Source organism: Trachypithecus francoisi, unplaced genomic scaffold (genome assembly GCF_009764315.1).
Source record: "Trachypithecus francoisi isolate TF-2019V2 unplaced genomic scaffold, Tfra_2.0 Lachesis_group20, whole genome shotgun sequence".
Taxonomy (NCBI): domain Eukaryota; kingdom Metazoa; phylum Chordata; class Mammalia; order Primates; family Cercopithecidae; genus Trachypithecus; species Trachypithecus francoisi.
The window spans coordinates 64,486,569-64,507,076 of NW_022681466.1; the positions used below are offsets into that span (position 1 = coordinate 64,486,569).

Consider the following 20,508-nt stretch of genomic DNA (forward strand, 5'->3'; position numbering starts at 1 on the left):
CCCCCTTCTCGTGGTCCCGCCCCTCCTCACGCTCCAGTCCCCCGCTCGGGCTCCGCCCCGTCTTCTGCCGGTCCCGCTCGCCTCAGGGCGGGTGCCGACTAGGATTCCGGGTGGGGGTGGTGGGTTCAGGGTGCAGTGTACGGGGTTCAGCCCTGATCCCTGCCTGACAAATCCCTACCCCATTTGGATCACGCGCCCTTCTAAGGTAAGCCCCGCCCCACCCACTGAAGTCCTGCCCAGAGACTTAAGCCACAGCCTCTTCAGGCGGCTCCGCCCTGCCCATTCGTTCAGGGCCACGCCTCCGTTCCTCTCCAGGCCGCCCCACCTCCCTCATTTCTTTCCCCGTCCAGTAGCACCTCCCCAGTAGCTCTGTCCTCTGTGAGGCTCGGGTTTCCTCCCTCCCCAGACCCTCACCATTGCATTGAGAGACTTAAGGCTTGTTGTCGCGGGTGTTTTACAGCACTGAGCTCCAATACAACTCTTTCACTTTTATGGCTAACACAGCTAGGTATTTCCAGGGCCACATCACACAAATTCGGCCAAGGTCAAAGTCTGAGTGAGGTTCCGCCTCAGTCCTAGGTGCAACATCTGTCTGAGCTCCTGGAGTCCCCGACCCTCTCTCAAGCGGAGAAGGGGAGGAGGTCTCAGCTGTCCAGGCTCATGAGTAGAGCAGTGCCCCTCTTGATCCAATGATCAGATGTCATGGCCCCAGACCGCAGGTCAATGCCGATGACAAAGGAGGCTCGGTCTGAGCTGCCTGCCCGGTTGGGATAGTAATAGCAGGGGCAGGAGTACATGCCTGGGGGAAAGGAGAGGAGGAGTCAGATCCTTGGAGCCTCCGGGAGAGCAGGGCAGGAGCGGGTGTGGGATGGGCTGGAGTAGAGAATGGGTTAGGTTCCAAACTAGGGACGGGGCAGGCAGGTCCTGCCTGGGGAGCTGTCCCACCCTTGGCGCTCTTCTTGCGGCTCTCTGCAGGCCGGAAGTGGATCGTGGGCATGAGGCAGACAAGCTGCATGGGCTCTGCCTCTACCAAGCAGGAGTTCTTCCGGTCCCAGCCAGCACCTTCCAGGTACAGGCCCCGGACCCAGACACCATCCTGGGGAGAAATGGGAGCAGGTCTGGGAGAAGCTAGACTTCTGTTGCTGGCGCCCCTGGCCTACTCCCTCTCTCCTCCCTTCTCGTCCAATTATTTCCCATTTTTGCTCAGAGCCCCAAGCACAACTGGCTCCCACCTTGGGGGGATACACTAGGTTGCTGTCATCCACAGTGGAAACGATAAACTCCCAGGAGAGGCTGTCCACTGAAACCTGGGGGTTGAAAGTGAGAATAAGGGAGGACCCGGAAGAGGAGAACACATACATGGCCCTAGCATACATCCCCCTCACACTTTGCATATTGCTCACATTGTTTTGGCGAGCTGAAGACTGCAGCACAGCAGTGAGGAAGCCAGTGGGAAAGGTGAAACTAGACAACCAGAAGATTACAGGAGGCCGGGCCCGGCTGGCCCACAGCTCAAACTGCTCCACTCGCATGGCCAAGTCCCGGGTCCAAGCAGCCAATGGCTTTTGTGAGGGGTATGCCTGGGGAAGGAGTGCGTGTGTATTCACTCATTTAGCCATGCATTCGAATCCATATTATTTATTTTGAGACAGAGTTTCACTCTTGTCATCCAGGCTGGAGTGCAGTAGTGCAATCTTGGCTCACTGCAACCTCCGCCTCCCAAGTTCAAGTGATTCTCCTGCCTCAGCCTCCCAAGTAGCTGGGATTACAGGCGCCCCCCACCACGCCTGGCTGATTTTTGTATTTTTTAGTAGAGACGGGGTTTCACCATGTTGACCAGGCTGGTCTCAAACTCCGGAACTCTGGTGATCTGCCCGCCTCGGCCTCCCAAAGTGCTGAGATGGCAGGCGTGAGCCACCGCGCCCAGCCCAAATCCTTATTTTGAGCACCTGAAGCAGATATGAGAAGACTATGTGGTGTCAGCTACAGGTGAACAAACTCCAAACTACAGGTGAACAAAACTCCAAAGCCAACTTCCAGGAAAGAGGCATACAACTACAGGTGAACAAAACTCCAAAGCCGACTTCCAGGAAAGAGGCATACAATGACAGCTATTCATTAATAACAATGACTGCAGTAATATTAACCAGGTACCATTAACCAAACACCTACTGAGTGGTATGCACAGTACTGGGAATCTTTGAAACATTCTTAGAGAGGTTAGTAATTTGCCCTGAGTAAGTCTGTAAGTTAATCAATCGTAAGAAGTCAGTCAATGAATGGCAGAGCCAGGTTTCAACCTTGAACCTATCTAACTTCAAAGTTCAGGCTCCCTACAGTTTGCTGTGTGCCCACCTAGAACCAGGAGATTGGGGGCACAGGATTGAGAGGAGAGCTCATTGTTGGAGAAGGATCAGCAATGGTATAATCTTGCCTTTCCCCAGAGTGGAGGAACGTGGGCATCAAAGATGCAATTGAAAATCTCTTCCAGGCTTGTAGACATGACGATGAGGCCCCGGATGCCTTTCTCTAGGTCTGTCAGTGAGAACCTGAGCAGGATGAGGTGGAGTGTTAGAGATGGGGTGGGCCTGGGAACGTCATTCTAGCCAGAAGGCGAAGGCCTCTCCTCACCCCCTCCCATGTTCTGCAGAGTTCCCGATCTGTCTTACAGGATGGTCTGCATCAGTGTGTTATATCTCTGGATCTCCTGCAGAAGGACCACATTGAGAGGGGAGGGGTCAAGAGCTAGTAGTTTTTGGGTCCCCTCATAGTCGATCATTTCAGGGATCTTCTGCTTCACATCAGCGGCCAACTCAAGGACCTGAGCAGGGAGGAGCTCTTGAGTGTAGCCCCCCTTCTCATCACTTACCCCGCCCCACCACAGGCCGGGCTCTTTTTACCTTCTCTTCCCGGGTCTGGCCTCCAGCCCTGGTGGGTGTAATCTGAGGTTGCAAGGAAAGCAAAGTATCAAAGAGGGTTCGTGCCTCAGTGATCTGAGAGGCCACATCAGCATTGGGGTGCTGGCCAAAGGCCTCAGGGGGGTCCATGCCAGGCAGTAAACTGATGTATTCCTTGTAAGAAGCCAGGCTGCCATCCTTGGGGATGAAATAAGTCTCCAGTGCTGACAACCTAGGGAGTCATAGCATAATTACTGCCACATTATGGGGACTCAGGCCTCAATGCCAGGCCAAGACCCCAAGCCTATGCATGTCCCATTTGTCCAGCCCCCTGTCCTGCTCCCACTCCCAATCCCACAAACTCTGTCTTCTCCCAATCTCACGTCCTCTCCTCAAACATTTCCCTCACCCCGATCCCGCCATCTGGCTGGCTTGTGACCTCTGGCTCCCTGCCCAGTGCCACCTCCCCCTCACCGGTAGAAGGGAGTTGATAGAGACTGGTCACAGAAGTAATCATTGATGTAGGTGGTCAGCAGGCGCCGGTCCCAGTCATCTGTGACATGTCCACCATAGTTGACGCCGGCAATGAGGTACTTAAGTGCATCCCAAGGTGTCTCCTCGTACTCATCCAGATAGAGGCTCAGCAAGTTCTCTGACACCTAGGCATGGTCCCAACCCAAGCCCCCATTCCCACAGAGTTATGGCAGGAAATCTGCCAATGGAGCTTCAACACAGGTTTTCTGCCCATGGATAGTCCCACAGGGGAGCCATGGGGTAGGAAGTATGAGGAGAGAGGGCTGGGATGAGGACCCCTGGCTAATACAAACCTCAAAGTCAGAGTCATTGAAGCCATAGATGATGTTCCAGCCAAGCTGCAGGAACTTTTTGCGTTCAAGTAATACAGAGTGGAAGAAACAGAGTGAAAACAGCAGCTTCTTGTATTTGGCAGGTTTGGAGCAGCGGGAAAACTGTGGTTCTGACATTAGTTGGTAAAGACGTGTCATGTTGGCCTTTAGGCCCTGGGGACAATGAAATACAGAGATGGGGTGACGTGCATCATACTCAGACCTGCCACTAGCACCGCCATGTACAGTTGTGGAGGTTCTTCATTGCACAAAGGCACTGGCTGAAAGGGTGAGTGGAGGCTGAAATGCAGCCCTTGACCTACATGCCACAATCTGCATTCCTCCACAAGGCTGAGTGCCTTTCTCCAGTTCGCAGACAGGCACTATATGGGCTTCCGGCAGCCCTGCCTTCTTGTCCCACCACTTTTTTTTTTTTTTTTTTTTTTTTTTTGAGACAGAGTTTCGCTCTTGTTGCCCAGGCTGGAGTGCAATGGCGAGATCTCAGCTCCTTGCAACCTCCGCCTCCCGGGTTCAAGGGATTCTCCTGCCTCAGCCTCCGGAGTAGCTGTGATTACAGGCGCTGGCCACCATGCCTGGCCAATGTTTTGTATTTTTAGTAGAGACAGGGCTTCACTATGTTGACCAGGCTGGTCTCAAACTCCTGACCTCAAGCGATCCACCCACCTCAGCCTCCCAAAGTGCTGGGATTACAGGTGTGAGCCACCGCACCCGGCCATCCCACCACTTTTGATCCTCTCAGCCCTGATGTTCTCAGTGGTAGGTAGGCTAGCGCAATTTGGGGTGCCAGGAAATATGAACAAAGATAAATACATACACATGCAACTAACAAAAATGTACAGAATTGTGTGCAAAGGTTAGTGTAGATTGAAAAGCCCATAATATATCATCAAGGAGGGACAGTCTATGTGACTGGCGTTATTAGGCTCCATGAGCAAGCTGGGATTTGAACTAAGCCTTCCAAATGGGAAAGATATGACTAGGCTTGAGAGGAGAGTGTTGCTTTCCTGGAGATGGAAGGAGTTGAATAGAGGCACTGAGGACAGAATAAAGTGAGAGGATGAGCCTGACTGAAGTCAAGTGCAGGTGCTCAGGTGGGAAGAGAAGGGCCATGGATAGATGGAGATGCAATAAGAATAATGGATGTCGGGCGCGGTGGCTCATGCCTGTAATCCCAGCACTTTGGGAGGCCGAGGTGGGCAGATCACAAGGTCAGGAGTTTGAGACCAGCCTGGCCAATATGGTGAAACCCCTCTCTACTAAAAATACAAAAATTAGCTAGGCGTGGTGACGCACACCTGTAGTCCCAGCTACTTGGGAGGCTGAGGCAGAAGAATTGCTTGAACCCAGGAGGCGGAGGTTTCAGTGAGCTGAGATCATGACACTGCACTCCAGCCTGGGCTACAGAGCGAGACTGTGTCTCAGAAAAAAAAAATTTAAAAAAAAGATGAATGTTTGAGCCATTTGGACTTGATTCAACGGGCATCATGGAGCCACTCTCTATCTTGAGTAGGACAGTGATCTGTTCAAACAGCATTTTAAAAAGACTTACCCATGACTGACAGAATGGAATAGTGAGAAATTTGAGGAATACTGGATAGCAGTAACAAAAATAATATGTGACTTTTTAAAAAATGCCATTTATGACATCAAGATATGTCAAGTACCCAGAAATAAATCCAATTAAAATGTATGATTATTTATGGAGAAAATCACAGAATTTTAGGCCAGGCATGGTGGCTCACACCTGTAATCTCAGCACTTTGGGAGGCCAAGATGGGAGGATCACTTGAGCCTCGGAGTTTGAGAGCAACCTGGGCAACATAACAAGACTGTCTCTATTTAAAAAAAAAAAAGAACATTACAGAATTTTATTAAAATAAAGAATAAATGGAGGCTGGGAACAGTGGCTCATGCCACCTGCAATCCCACTGTGCTATGATTGTACCACTGCACTTCAACCTGGGCTATAAAGCAAGACCTCGCTCTAAAAAAAAAGAGGAAAAAATGAATAAATGGAGAGATATACTTACAGATTAGGAGCTTCATTGTCCTAAGGATGTCAATTTTCCCCAAATTGATCAATGTAATTTTTTTTTGTAGAACAAACGAATTCTAAAATTTATATTGGAAAATAAAAGGTCAATAATAGCCTGAAGAAGAATAAGGTAAGAGACTGTGCCTTACCAGCTATCAAGAATTATTATAAAACTATATGGTAATTAAGACTAAAATATATCAGCACGGCACTGTGGGTTACACCTGTAATCCCAGCAGTTTGGGAGGCTGAAGTGGAGGACAGCTTAAGCCCAGGAGTCCAAGACCAGCCTGGCCAACATGGTGAAACCCAGTCTCTACAAAAAAAAAATAAAAAATTAGCCAGAGTGGTGGCACACTCCTGTAAGGTGCGGGTGGGAGGATTGCTAGAGCCTGGGAGGCGGAGGTTGCAGTGAGCCAAGATGGTGCCGGTGCACTCCAGTCTGGGCCACAGAGCGAGACTCCATCCCAAACAAACAAACAAAAAAAGACTAAAGTATTGATTCCAGGATAAAACAATTTGACCAATGAACAGAATAAAGGACCCTGAAACCCACACATATATGGAAACATGATTGAAGGCTGAGCAGGCACTACGGATCAGAAAGGTGCTTTCGTAGTATTTGAGAAGTGGTACTGGGAGAATTGGTTATCCAGGTAGAAATAAATAAAATTGGCTGGGCGCAGTGGCTGATGCCTGTAATCCCAACACTTTGGAAGGCTGAGGCGGTTGGATCACCTGAGGTCAGAAGTTCGAGACCAGCCTGGTCAAAATGGTGAAACCCCGTCTCTACAAAAAATAACGAAATTAGCTGGGCAGGGTGGCAGGTGCCTGTAATCTCAGCTACTCCGGAGACAGAGGCAAGATAATCACTTGAACCCAGGAGGCGGAGATTGCCGTGAGCTGAGATTGCACCACTGCACTCCAGCCTGAGTGACAGAGCAAGACTCTGTCTCAAAAAAAAGCAAAACAAAACAAAAACAAAAGCAAATTGGACCTCTACCTGATACCACATCACAAAAGTGAATTCCAAGTGATTAAAAACTTAAATGTGAAAGTCAAATTATAAATTTTTTGGAAGGCAAGTATAGGAGAGTACTTTTACAATCTTAAAGTAAGCAAGGATTTCTTGAACAAGACAAAGGAGCACAAACCATTTAAAAAAGGAAAGATAGCTAAATTCAACCTCATAAAAATTAAGAATTCTCTTCACCAAAAAACAGCATAAAAGAGAAGAGACAAACCACAAAACACATGACCGACAAAGGATTAGGATCTAGAATATATGAAGAACTACAAAATGCGAAGAACATCATGAATGAATGTCAAGCACATAATGTTGAATGAAAAAAGCAAGTTGCAGAGAAACATACATAGCAATGGTTGCATTAGCAATACAAACGATAAAGTATTACGATAAAGAATCTCTAACTCCAGAGAAAAAGAAAAAAATTATAAAGAAAATGACAAATATAAGATTCAGAAGAGTGGTTTCCTCTGAGTAGGGAGAGAAAGTGATGAGACTGGGAAGAGGCACATCAGGACTTCAAAGAAAATGCTGGGATTTTTCTTTCTTAAAAGGATAATGGGCTGGGCGCGGTGGCTCACACCTGTAATCCCAGCACTTCGGAAGGTTGAGAGGGGCGGATCATCTGAGGTCAGGAGTTCGAGACCAGCCTGGCCAACATGATGAAACTCCATCTCTACTAAAAATACAAAAATTAGCCAGGTGTTGTGGTGTGTGCTTGTAATCCCAGCTACTTGGAGGCTGAGGCAGGAGAATCGCTTGAATCCGGGAGGCAGCTATTTCAGTGAGCCGAGATGGCGCCACTACACTCCAGCCTGGGTGACAGAGAGAGACTCCATCTCAAAAAAAAAAAAAAAAAAAGGATGATGGGCACACAGATATTCATGGAATCATGATCCTTTATAACTTGCATATATTTTGTAAATCTTCTTTTGTATCTACTTACTAGCTAGTTTTTAAAAAAAAAGACTGGATAGCCTGTAATCCCAGCGCTTTGGGAGGCCGAGACGGGTGGATCACGAGGTCGGGAGATCGAGACCATCCTGGCTAACACGGTGAAACCCTGTCTCTACTAAAAATACAAAAAAAAAAAACCTAGCCGGGCGAGGCGGCGGGCGCTTGTAGTCCCAGCTACTCCGGAGGCTGAGGCGGGAGAATGGCGTGAACCCAGGAGGCGGAGCTTGCAGTGAGCTGAGATCCGGCCACTGCACTCCAGCCCGGGCAACAGAGCAAGACTCGGTCTCAAAAAAAAATAGAGGCGGAGCTTGCAGTGAGCCGAGATCGCGCCACTGCACTCCAGCCTGGGCGACACAGCGAGACTCCGTCTCAAAAAAATAAATAAATAAATAAAATAAAATAAAAATAAAAATAAAAAAAGACTGGATAGCAGGAAGTGACCCAGGAATATACTCCAGGACTATACCCCAAACTGGCAACTGGTGGCTGTGAATACAGGGAGTTTCTTATTTGAAGTAAAACTCAGGCCGGGGCCAGGCACGGTGGCTCAAGCCTGTAATCCCAGCACTTTGGGAGGCCGAGACGGGCGGATCACGAGGTCAGGAGATCGAGACCATCCTGGCTAACACGGTGAAACCCCGTCTCTACGAAAAATACAAAAAAGTAGCCGGGCGAGGTGGCGGGCGCCTGTAATCCCAGCTACTCGGGAGGCTGAGGCAGGAGAATGGCATGAACCTGGGAAGCGGAGCTTGCAGTGAGCCGAGATCGGGCCACTGCACTCCAGTCCAGGTGACAGAGTGAGACTCCATCTCAAAAACAAAAAGAAAAAAAGAAAAAAAAAAGAAAGGAAAGGACAGTTTCTCCAACAACTTGTGAAAGGAGAAAATATAGAATGAGAAATATTGGGCTAGGACTGAGGGTCCCTCCCCTCTTTGGCCCTCCGCTCTTAGTCCTTAGGTCAAGGAGTAAGTATTGCAATCTGGCCACAGGCAGAGGAAAAAGAAACACAGAAGTAATAAATGGTATGTCAGAAGACAGTGGGGAAAGCAGGAGCAATGTGTCAGGGAGCCAGGGAAAGGGACAGTCAACTGTGGCAGCTGCCCCAAGTGGCCAAGGAGGGTTAAGAATGATAAAAGGCACCCATGCGTGATTCAAACAGCTCTTATCTGTTGAGGATGATACATACTGGTCCATGTGCTCTTCACAGGGTGAGCAAAAAGGATTTTGATCTTGACTAAGAGCAATGAAAAGCTACTAAAATAGTTTAAGCAGGGGTGAGTGGGTGAAGCGCAGTGACACGGCAGGTTTTAGAGGGTGGTGATGATTGCATTTGGTGATGAGCTTGTGATACTGGAGATAAAAATTTCAGTAGAGTTGGAGGAAAGGAAGGGCAAAGAGGCAGGAAGTGTGACATTCGGAAGAGAATGTAAGGAAATGGTGGGAGGCAGGAAGGTTCTGAGGTATAAAAGAATGAATTGGAGACCCAACTACCCAAACTCTAGCTCTGGAATACTTATTTACTCTTTCCGTATCTCAGTTTCCTATCTTTAAAATAGGGGTAACAGTATTCACCTTACACAATGTGTATGTGCACACATGCATATTAAACGAGTTAATAAACATAAGAAACTTAGAACAGTGCCTGGCACATGATAATCCCTCAAGAAATGTTAGATATTACTATTGTGTTCTAGGAGTTTGGCACAAACAGAAGAGGAATGAGGTGGAATTTTTTGAGGACAATCAAATCAAAGCATGTTGTTGTTAGGTTGAGCCCTCTCTCTGGTGCTGGCAGGAGGTAAGGTGGACCAGATGACCCTGCTGATGCTCTTTGTCTATGACCACATACCTTTGGTGGCTCTGTGGTCATTTTGATGCTGGCCTGCAAGATTGAGATAGGGAAGTCTGGGTGGGGGCTGGAGCTGAGCCAGAGGCGGAAGGATGGATGAGGGTCCTCCACCTGCAGCTGCTCCACCAGCTTGTCCAGATTAGGCATCCAAGACAGTGACAGGTGGCAGTTTGCCAGGAACACCCAATGTCCTGCAAGGAGATGCCAGGGTCAGTGGGAATCATTTCCTAAGCCCTGCCTGTCCTCATGCTTTCCACCTGGTATTGGGGCGGGGGTGCTAGGGGGGCCAAACACTCAGATCTGCCACTTCTGGGACCCTCTGTAGAAGTGGGAGGTACAGGGACAGTAGTGTATTTGAGGTTGGCAGTTCTAAGGACAAGGACTGGGCTGAAGATGGGGGTGAAAGAAAGGATGGACACCAACCCTGAGTAACACCCTCTCGGAGGAGTCGGGCAGCGGTAGGGGCCTGGCCCTGGCCCAGGGACAGGGCGTGGAAGCGCTGGGCCATGCCTGTGTGCTCTGCCAGCTGGAGCAGGGCACTGGTGGGGTCCACACCAGGGGACAGGATGAACACGAGTGGGGATCGTGGGGTTGAATCCTCCATCACCTGCCAGAAGCACAGGTATAGCATCAGGCAGAAGGCCACATGACTGAAGTAGGAGAGAGAGATGCAGGAGACTGAAACAGAGCTAGGAAGGCAGGAAAGACCCAGGGGCCGTGGAGACAAGGAAGCTGAGCCACCGACCAACTTCATATTCAGCACAGGCGGCTCAATGAAGCGGGAACCAAGGTTGGTGACGATGAAGGAGGTCACGCAGAAGGCCACGCGGTCCTGGCGCAGGGAGCGGACGATCAGCATCCGTTGTATTTCATTGCAGGCATTTTCCCACTCACCTGGGGACAAGGTGAGTCATTCAGGGAGAGGGAGTGAGTCTGGAAGAGCGGGGAATCCAGACAACAGGGCACCTGCTGGGAATGTGCTCCGGGCCAGGAGGCCGGCACCAGCTGGGAGAGGGGATGGAGGACAACGGGAAGGGCAGGCACGCGGCTGAATGGAGGGAAGGAGAAAGTGAGAGTGGGGTACAGATGCCTGGTACCTGGCAGCATTGCCTTCTCCGGGGCAGCACTGGTATACCACAGGTGCCAGTCACGAGGGTACTGCTCAAAGGAGTTCATGAGTCCGTGGAAGTTGGTCAGTTTGTCTAGCTCTGTGATGTTATCCCAGTAGGCATCTGCAAGCCAGCTAGTGCATGGGTTGTCCATTTGGCCCTCCCGATCCAGGACCTGGTGGGAGAGGGGGAAAAAGAAAGGGATTGACTTGGGAATACTTCAAAAGAAGAGTGATCTTTTTCTCCTCTCTTTCTCTCTCTCTCTCTCTCTGTTTCTCTCTCTCTCGGTGGGAAAGCCAAAATGGAGGGTTTTTTGTTTTGTTTTGTTTTTCGTTTTTTTTTTTTTTTTTTTTTTTTTTTTGAGACAGAGTCTCGTTCTAGTCACCTAGGCCAGAGTGCAATGGCGCAATCTCGGCTCACTGCAACCTCTGACCCCCAGGTTCAAGCTATTCTCCTGCCTCAGGCTCCGGAATAGCTGAGATTACAGGTGCACAACATCACACCCAGCTAATTATTGTATTTTTAGTACAGATGGGGTTTCACCGTGTTGACCAGGCTGGTCTTGAACTCCTGATCTCAGGTAACCCACCCTCCTCGGCCTCCCAAAGTGCTGGGGTTACAGGTGTGAGCCACTGCGCCCAGCCCAAAATGGGTTTTGTATGAGAGTGAAGAGATGAATACAGGGATCCTGGGGAATAAACGTGAGGGTCTAGGACTCAGACCCTGCCCTTAGCCCTCACAGTTCAAATTTAGGAGGCTGGCGCCCTCTGCTGGTTGCCTGGTAATAATGTCTCCAACCTAATGACTTCTTGGTAGCCTCGCCTTCACGGAAACACAAACTGTTTACTCATTCATTCGCTCAGTCGCTTATTCATTCTTCTTAACAAACATTTATTGTTTGCCAACTATGCATTTTAGTCATTGGGATGCATTACTGAGCAAAATGGAAAATATCTCTGCCCTTGGGGATTTTGTTTTCTAATATGGGATTGTGAACTCATGGGCAGATTATGAACCAAAAACGTAACAAATAAGTAAATTATCTAGTATAGCAAAGATGGCAGTGCTATGGAAAAATAGGATACTCTGAGGAGGGTAAGGGAGACTGGTTGTGTTGAGGGGGAGTTTGAAGTATAAATAGGAAGATCAAGGTCGCATTGAGGTGAGGTTTGAAGGAGATGAGAGACGGCCAGGTGCACACGCCGGGCAGTGGGCTTCCAGCAGAAGGCACAGCCATGCGAAGGCCCCGAGGTGAGACGTGCCAGGGGGGTTGGGGAGGGCAATGAGGCCTGCGTGGCTGGAGTGGAGTGGGGGCTGTGTGGTGGGAGGTGGCACCTGCCATGGGGAGCCAGTCACAATGGCATCCACTTTAAAAGGACCTCTCAGGCCGGGCAAAGTGGTTCACACCTATAATCCCAGCACTTTGGGAGGCTGAGGTGGGAGGATCACTTGAGCCCAGGAGTTCAAGATCAGCCTAGGCAACATGGTGGGACGCCGCCTCTACAAAAACTACAAAAATTAGCCAGGCGTGGTGGCACAGGCCTGTAGTCCCAGCTATTCCAGAGGCTAAGGTGGGAGGATGGCTTGAGCCCGGGAGGGCGAGGCTGCAGTGAGCCAAGATCACTGCCCCTGCAGTCCAGCCTGAGTGACAGAGTGTGACTTCTCTGGTTGCTGTGTTGAGGGTTTGGCATGAGAGGTGGGAAGTGAAGGTGGGAAAAGTAAAGAAAATGTTGTCTAGGAGGGCGGGAGAGTGCAGCATGGTTGTCCAGAAGCCTTAAGGGCCTCCTTGGGGTTCATGATCATGGACTTAAAGCGAGTTCAGTCACTGTGGATGTGTTCTTCTCCGGCCATGTTCAGTGCACGGACCATGCAGGGACAGAGGGGCAGAGGAGCTGGATCTAGCCAGAGTGATAGATGCGACAGAGAGAGGAGGAAAACGGGGCTTGAGGAGCCTGTGAGGGAGAGATTGTGAGGGCGACCATGGAACTCAGGCTGGGGAAGGAGTGCCTTGAAAGGCAGTAAAAAAAGTGGCAAAATGGCCGGGCGCGGTGGCTCAAGCCTGTAATCCCAGCACTTTGGGAGGCCGAGACAGGCGGATCACGAGGTCAGGAGATCAAGACCATCCTGGCTAACACGGTGAAACCCCGTCTCTACTAAAAAATACAAAAAAAAACGAGCCGGGCGAGGTGGCGGGCGCCTGTAGTCCCAGCTACTCGGGAGGCTGAGGCAGGAGAATGGCGTAAACCCGGGAGGCGGAGCTTGCAGTGAGCTGAGATCCGGCCACTGCACTCCAGCCCGGGCGACAGAGCGAGACTCCGTCTCAAAAAAAAAAAAAAAAAGTGGCAAAATCAGGCCAATCTGTGGGTCACAGGTGAGACATGCCACAAAGCCCAGCCTGTGCTGAGTGCAAGGGGGCACATAGCAAGTCACCTCCGCAGCCCCAGGGAGCTCACCATGCACCTGATGCTGGCCTGGATTTTCTCAGCTCACTCACTGATGCCGTGGGCCTGACCCTCTGGGTCTGGAGTCCTTGACACACTTGACCTTGACCATCCCCAACCTTGACCATCCCATCCTGGGATGTGCTCTCTGCCCAACTCACCACACCCCCACGTAGAAAGAAGTTGTATTCATCCATGTTGAGCTTGCCAGAAGTCTCCAATATTTTGGCACACATATGAAAACTGAATAGTAGTTTGTGGCGTTCAAAAAGGGTACGGCAGGTGTACCTGGGAGAAAGGCAGAGAGGAGGGAGGGGCAGGATGGAATGGGGGCTGATGCTCCATACGAATGCTATGATCCTACTGTCACACAGCCTCACACAGAGGACCTCACCAGCCTCTAATCCTAACCTGGAAACAGCCAAGGACTCAGGGGCCTAGAGATAATAATTTCCCAGAGTTCACTTATTATTATTATTATTATTACTTTTTGAGACTGAGTTTCACTCTTGTCGCCCAGGCTGGAGTGCAATGGCACGATCTTGGCTCACTGCAACCTCCGCCTCCCAGGTTCAAGCAATTCTCCTGCCTCACCCTCCCAAGTAGCTGGGATTACAGGTGTCCATCACCACGCCTGGCTAATTTTTGTATTTTTAGTAGAGACAGGGTTTCACCATGTTGGCCAGGCTGGTCTTGAACTCCTGACCTCAGGTGATCCGCCCACCTCAGCCTCCCAAAGTGCTGGGATTACAGGAGTGAGCCAGTGTGCCCAGCCATTCACTTATAATTAGTCATTCAGTTCCATTAAAAAAACAGAACATTCGGCCGGGCACGGTGGCTCAAGCCTGTAATCCCAGCACTTTGGGAGGCCGAGACGGGCGGATCACGAGGTCAGGAGATCGAGACCATCCTGGCTAACACGGTGAAACCCCGTCTCTACTAAAAACACAAAAAAAACTAGCCGGGCGAGATGGCGGGCGCCTGTAGTCCCAGCTACTCGGGAGGCTGAGGCAGGAGAATGGCGTAAACCCGGGAGGCGGAGCTTGCAGTGAGCTGAGATCCGGCCACTGCACTCCAGTCCGGGCAACAGAGCGAGACTCCGCCTCAAAAAAAAAAAAAAAAACAGAACATTCATTATTCCCCTACTATCTTGCCAGGCACTCGGCTAGGTCCTGAAGACACAAAGATGAATAAGCTGCAGTCTCAGAGAGGACAGAGAAGCTATTGGTTATGATGTCCCTGCCTGCTGGACTCAGGGGAGGTTTCCGAGAGGAGCTGCTCCAAGGTGCAGCAGAGTTTTCCGGTGATATGGGAGAGGCAGAGAGGTCACAGCATCAGCAAAAGCACGAGATGGGCACAGCATGCAGGGCAGTCAGGGATGCTCAGGCACCCAGTGCAAGGTGGGAAAGGTGAGGCTGAAGCAGGAGAAGGCCAGGTCATGAGGGCTTTCATGAGCCACCGGGATCAAGCAACCAACCACTGGCAGTCAGACCCGGGAAGCAGCATGGTCGGGTTTGCTCAGGTGGGCAATGCAGGAGGGTAGGTTGAGAGGGAGTGGGTAGAGGCAGGAGGACCTCTAGGAGACCATTGTGCAACTCAGAAAAAAGGATCACCAGGGCCAGAACTAAAGTACAGCCAAGCAGTGGGAAGATGGGGAGGGAACAGTTTGCAGAAATATTCATGAACAAAACCTGGTGACTGCTTTGAAAGGGAAGAATCAAGGATAGCTCCCAGTTTTTGCCAGGCATGGTGGCTCACGCCTGTAATCCCAACACCGTGGGAGACCATGGCAGAAGGATCCCTTGAGCTCAGGAGTTGGAGACAAGCCAGGGCAACATAGGGAGACCCTGTCTGTACAAATAAAAATTATAAAAAATAAAGGATAACTCCCCATTTCTGGCTTGGGTGACTGGGTCGTGCGCGTTGGTGCCATCCAAGGATGAGGACCCTGAAGAGGGAAGAGAATGAGTTGGATCTGAAGCGAGTTGAGCTTGAAGGGTCTGTGGGATGTCAGGGTAGAGAAGTCCAGTTCCTTGCTGCTCAAATGTGATCCACAGACCAGGAGCAGTGGCAGCCCCTGGGAGCTTGTTGGAGTTGCAGAACCCCAGGCCCCACCCCAGACCTGCCAAATCCCAACCGGTATTTTCACAAGGTTGCCAGCGTGCTATCTGCCCGTTAACATTTGGGCAGTGCTGGTATCGCCAACAGTTGTGTAGACAAGTCCAGTGCTCAAGGGAGGGCTACAGACAGAAGATGGGGAATCGTCGGCCCACAGGTGATGGTTAAGCCATGGGAGCCAGGAGCTACCAGGAGGACATGTGCCGAGGGACAGCAGCAGGCTGAGATGCGCGGCATGGGAAAGCATGAAGGCGCAGTGGCCAGAAGAACCACAGCCACTCGGCCTCCGGGCTGGGGCATACTGGGGGCACCCTCAGACCTGTAGACAGCATAGGTGTGGTAGTCATTCAGGTAGTCAATGCGGTCCTCCAGCTTATTGCTGCGGTGGCTCTTGTCGATGCTGAGGATGAAGAGGCTGATGTAGGCATCCAGTGAGAACTGGTACATGGGGTCGATGCAGCCCATATCATTGAGCACGAAGAACAGGATTGATGCCCGCTGGGCACACGGGCGGTAAGCCTGCCAGTGGGGAGTGGAATCAGGGCCACCGAGGGACATGGCAGGGAGCAGGGGCTCAGGCAAGGAGGGGTCTCGAGCCGTCATGATGGAGTTGCATCTTGGATGGCTGGCGGGAGGCAGGGCTGGAGGGCCGGGAGCTTACCTCCCGGGCCAAGTCAATGTTGATCTCTGTGGTCTCACTGGTCTCCAGCTGTTCAGTCACCTCTGTGGCCGTGATCTTGGAGGTCTGTAGCGTGTTCACCAGCTGCACGTCATCCAGCAGGGAGCCGGTGGCCTCATTCAGCAGCCTAGGGGGAGGCCCAGAGGCACATGGAGCAAGGGGTTAGGGGGACCAGGCTCCCTGGGATGCTGTGGTGCCTGGGGTAGACTGGGTGGAGGCTGGCTGGGAGTAGACCTGTGGGGCGGTGGGAGGGGGAGGCAGGGCCTCACCGCAGGATCTCATCCTCCAGCTCCTTGAGCTTCCTCTTGCCAGCCGCGATGTTGATGACCAGTGAGTCCTTCTGCTCCTCCAGCTCAGGCCGCTCCTTCCTCACCACAATGCCCAGCAGCTGGGCCTCCAGGCCCTGGGGCATCAGCACTCACAGTGAGGGGCTCTCACCCCTTTGACCTTCACCTTCCTCATCCCTTTCCACCTCGAAAGACCCCTCATCCTCAGCTGCCCAACACAAGCTTATCCCTTTTCTTCCTGCTCTTCCTGCTTCACCCTAGCTCAATCTGGACCTCAGCCTGCACCCACCTGTTCTTTAACGGCAAAATTAACGATGGTGGTCTTGGCTGAGGTCTCTGGGCTGTAGTGGGGGTTGGAGAGCTTGGTGGTGATGTAGAAACGGAAACTGGTATTGTACTCCACCTCCTTATCGCCAATGCGCATCAACAGCCGACCACCTGCATCCACAGAAGGGTCAGGGGCAAGGACTCCATGTGATGGGTACCAGCTAACCCGTCCCCCACCGGCATCCAGGGGCAGTGACTTGGCCTGTCCTAAGGCCCCAGCCCAGGGCTGTCTGAACAGAGGGACAGGTAAGAACAGGACAGTCAGAGAGCCAGTCCTTCCCTCCCTAGCATCCCACTCAGCTGGTCTTGGGGACTTGTCCTGACCGATTCGGGCTACAGATTTGTTGAGCACGGGGTTGAGTGTGGGGTCCAGATATTCCTGCACATTCTGAAGTAGCACAGGGTATCCAAACTGAATGGCGTTTTCTAGGATTCGCAGGTAATCGCTCATCTGCAGGTCAATGATCTTCAGGCCCTAGAGAGCAAGGGAGAAGGTGAAGGAACACTGCGGGAGAGGTGGGGCCTCAGGAAGAGGGGGACTAATCCGGCCCCCCAGCCTCACACCTGGCCTCCTTCCATGTTCTTAATCCATTTCAGGGCCTGGGCCTGAGGGTCGATCATCAGTGCCCACCTGGAGGGGGAGTACAGGTCAGAGGCGAGGCCGTCTCTCCCGTGCTGCCCCCACGCCCAGCAGCATCCTTACCTGTTGCCTCGGGTGACGATGATGCCGTTCTCCGTGGAGAAGGCGTCTGAGGGCAACCCTTGGATGTTCCAGTCCCGGACTTTGGTAGGATTGCACAGGAAGTTATCAATGGCAAAGGAAGGGGAGCAAGGAACCTGAAGCTCCCAGATCTGAGGAGAGAAAAGCCCCAAGCTTTAACTTGAAGAGCTGAGCCCAGCAGCCCCTGTATCTTCACGGTATCTCTTAATATTTCCAGAGGTCCTGCCCCCAGCCCTGGTTTCGGAGCTCGCTTATCATACCGGAGCCCCATCTCACCTTCCGGATCCAGATTTGATTGACAATCTCATCCCGGTAGTTGGTCAGGAAGGGTCCCATGTAGGACAGGAAGGCAGCTGCCAGGAGACAGTCCCCTACCAGGTAGCCCAGGTCCTCCTCCAGACCCTGGCGGACAGGAGGGAGGGTAAGCCTGCCTGGGCCCCGGCACTCTGGGAGACTCTTGGAATGCTTTTGAAGGCACGCTCCTCTGGACACTGTCTAGTTCAAAGAGGTTCTTTCCTTCCCCTAAACCTTTGCGTCCTGACAACTCTAGCCTGGTTCTAATTACTTTCGAGTTCTCTATCTCTAATGGCAATGTTTACATTCTGGTGATAAGGCCCAACCCTTTTGCAAAGCCAGGAGCTCACTGAGGGCAGAAACAAGATGTGCCATGTCTGTTTTCTCTCTGGTCGGTGGGCTACATCGAGTCCTTGTGTGTGCTTCACAGCCCTATCCAAACACTGAAGCAGATCCCTAATGGTGCAAAAAGCCTTTCCTTCCATTACTCTCACCAAAGGTGTGCAGGGGGAGGGGAAGAGCTCCCACACCTCAGTTCTTAGAGTTCCCTATACCCAGGTTTCCTGGTTTTCCCTGACTGCCCCTCAAGCTAAAAGGGATGGGTCTCTTGGAAGTGGTGAGCAGAGGGAAAGGACACCAGGTGGTATAGTCGATCTCACCTGGACTGTCTCCTCCCATCTGGCCTTCTCGCCTGCCAACCCCAACACCAGCATCCCGGCTCGCTCCAGCTTCAGCTCCATCTCTTCAGATTTCTTGCGAAGCTCCTCCTTCTGTGCCAGCTTCTCGTCGTACTGTTTCTTCAACATCTCCAGTTTCTCAGCTACCTGGGAGAGATTGGAGTATAGCGCATCAAACACAGGGCTTGCAGCCAGATGGTTCTCGTTCACATCATGACTCTGCCATTTTGTAGCTTTGTTAAATTAATCTCTTTGAGCCTCAGTTCCCTCATGTTGTAAAAGAATACCTACCCTATAGGGTTGTCGTGAAGAGTAAATTGAGATAAAATACATGTGATGAGGTGAATTTTCTTCCCCTTCCTTCCACCACCCTTTCCTAGAAACCAGAAACTACTTGGTAGTTTCTGGGTAGCTGGGTAGGGGGCAGAGATCTCTTAAAGCATAATAAAACCACACAAGAGGCAGGTGGCTCACGCCTGTAATCCCAGCACTTTGGGAGGCCGAGGCAGGCGGATCACCTGAAGTTGGGAGTTCGACACTAGCCTGATCCACATGGAGAAACCCCGTCTCTACTAAAAATACAAAATTAGCTGGGTGTGGTGGCGCATGCCTATAGTCCCAGCTACTCGGGAGACTGAGGCAGGAGAATCGCTTGAACCCGGGAGGCGGAGGTTGGGGTGAGCCGAGATCGTGCCATTGCACTTCAGCCTGGGCAACAAGAGTGAAACTGTCTCAAAACCAACAAACAAACAACCACACAAGACAGATTGGCAAGTGAAGTCCAGACAGCACATAAATGACTGCCACTCCATGCCAGGGGCCATACCTAAGGTGGAACCTTGAAAACGGAAGAAAAAGGGAGAAATGAACCCAAGAGCTGTTAGAGGGAGACTCCATTCGAGACAAAGGGCTGGCTGGGTGTGGTGGCTCATGCCTGTAATCCCAATACTTTGGCAAGCCAAGGTAGAAGGATCACTTGAGGCCAGGAGCTTGAGACCAGCCTGGGCGACATGGTGAGACCCCCACCTCTATTCAAAATAGAAAATAAGAACAAAAATAAAAAGACAAAGGACCAAGTCCAAGGTCCCACACTAGAGATGGAGGCCTGGGCAGAGCTTTGTATACTAAAGCAACCCCTCTCAAGTCATTGCCACCTGTGGACTCTGTTGAGGTTGGAATGAATATATATATATGTATTCACTGAAATCTGAAGGAGAGAACTGATAGAGCCTTGTCCCAAGATCCTGTATATGGGTATGATCCTGTATGTATATCTGACCGGCCAACAGCAGTTGTGCCTGGATACAGACTGTATCACTGTCCTCTTCATCATGAGGAATATGGGGTGGGGGGTTACACATAGCATTTACATGATACATGTTCCCTTTCCTGCTGCCACCTCACTGGGAAAGGCAGCCCACAATCGTGGAAATAGTTCCACTACTACAAAGTAGAAGTAGCTCTGCTTTAACTGAGTGATTCTGGTAAGTTTCAACCTTTCGGAGCCTCGCCAGGGTTGCTGTGGGTAAGGGTGATGAGGGCTGTGGCATGGTGTGAGGCACACAGCAAGCAAGCCTTACCTGGCCCAAGCACTTGGAAATGGGAGAGATCACTCTCCAAAAAATATTCTTTAAAACAACGTGGAGGGCCAGGTGCGATGGCTCACGCCTGTAATCCCAGCACTTTGGGAGGCCAAGGCAGGCAGATCACGAAGTCCGGAGTTCGAGACCACCCTGACCACTATGGTGAAACCCTGTCTCTATTAAAAATACAAAAATTAGGCCGGGCGCGGTGGCTCACGCCTGTAATCCCAGCACTTTGGGAGGCCAAGACGGGTGGATCACGAGGTCAGGAGATCGAGACTATCCTGGTGAACACGGTGAAACCCCGTCTCTACTAAAAAATACAAAAAACTAGCCGGGCGAGGTGGCGGGTGCCTGTAGTCCCAGCTACTTGGGAGGCTGAGACAGGAGAATGGCGTAAACCCGGGAGGCGGAGCTTGCAGTGAGCTGAGATCCGGCCACTGCACTCCAGCCTGAGCAACAGAGCGAGACTCCGTCTCAAAAAAAAAAAAAAAAAAAATACAAAAATTAGCCAGGCATGGTGGCGGGCGCCCGTAGTCCCGGCTACTCGGGAGGCTGAGGCAGAAGAATCGCTTGAACCCAGGAGGCGGAGGTTGTGGTGAGCCGAGATTGCGCCACTACACTCCAGCCTGGTGACAGAG

The 20,508-nt window shown here is 51.3% G+C and overlaps 1 protein-coding gene across 1 annotated transcript in view; it reads right to left on the reverse strand.

Moving 5' to 3' along the window:
* Positions 1–468: 468 nt before the first annotated feature.
* Positions 469–20,508, reverse strand: part of DNAH2 (dynein axonemal heavy chain 2) — a 122,990-nt gene continuing 102,950 nt past the window's right edge. Inside the window, exons 66-88 of the mRNA XM_033184712.1 lie at positions 18,267–18,431; positions 17,590–17,715; positions 17,296–17,444; positions 17,157–17,223; positions 16,917–17,067; positions 16,555–16,703; positions 16,248–16,381; positions 15,961–16,105; positions 15,619–15,818; positions 13,343–13,469; positions 10,729–10,915; positions 10,377–10,525; positions 10,055–10,238; positions 9,632–9,822; positions 3,725–3,916; positions 3,372–3,556; positions 2,901–3,129; positions 2,670–2,821; positions 2,435–2,549; positions 1,404–1,580; positions 1,233–1,307; positions 946–1,096; positions 469–799 (exon numbers count right to left, since the gene is read on the reverse strand). Coding sequence (XP_033040603.1) covers positions 645–799; positions 946–1,096; positions 1,233–1,307; positions 1,404–1,580; positions 2,435–2,549; positions 2,670–2,821; positions 2,901–3,129; positions 3,372–3,556; positions 3,725–3,916; positions 9,632–9,822; positions 10,055–10,238; positions 10,377–10,525; positions 10,729–10,915; positions 13,343–13,469; positions 15,619–15,818; positions 15,961–16,105; positions 16,248–16,381; positions 16,555–16,703; positions 16,917–17,067; positions 17,157–17,223; positions 17,296–17,444; positions 17,590–17,715; positions 18,267–18,431 — 3,555 coding nt within the window. The 3' untranslated portion in view covers positions 469–644. The remainder of the gene's footprint in view (positions 800–945; positions 1,097–1,232; positions 1,308–1,403; positions 1,581–2,434; positions 2,550–2,669; positions 2,822–2,900; positions 3,130–3,371; positions 3,557–3,724; positions 3,917–9,631; positions 9,823–10,054; positions 10,239–10,376; positions 10,526–10,728; positions 10,916–13,342; positions 13,470–15,618; positions 15,819–15,960; positions 16,106–16,247; positions 16,382–16,554; positions 16,704–16,916; positions 17,068–17,156; positions 17,224–17,295; positions 17,445–17,589; positions 17,716–18,266; positions 18,432–20,508) is intronic.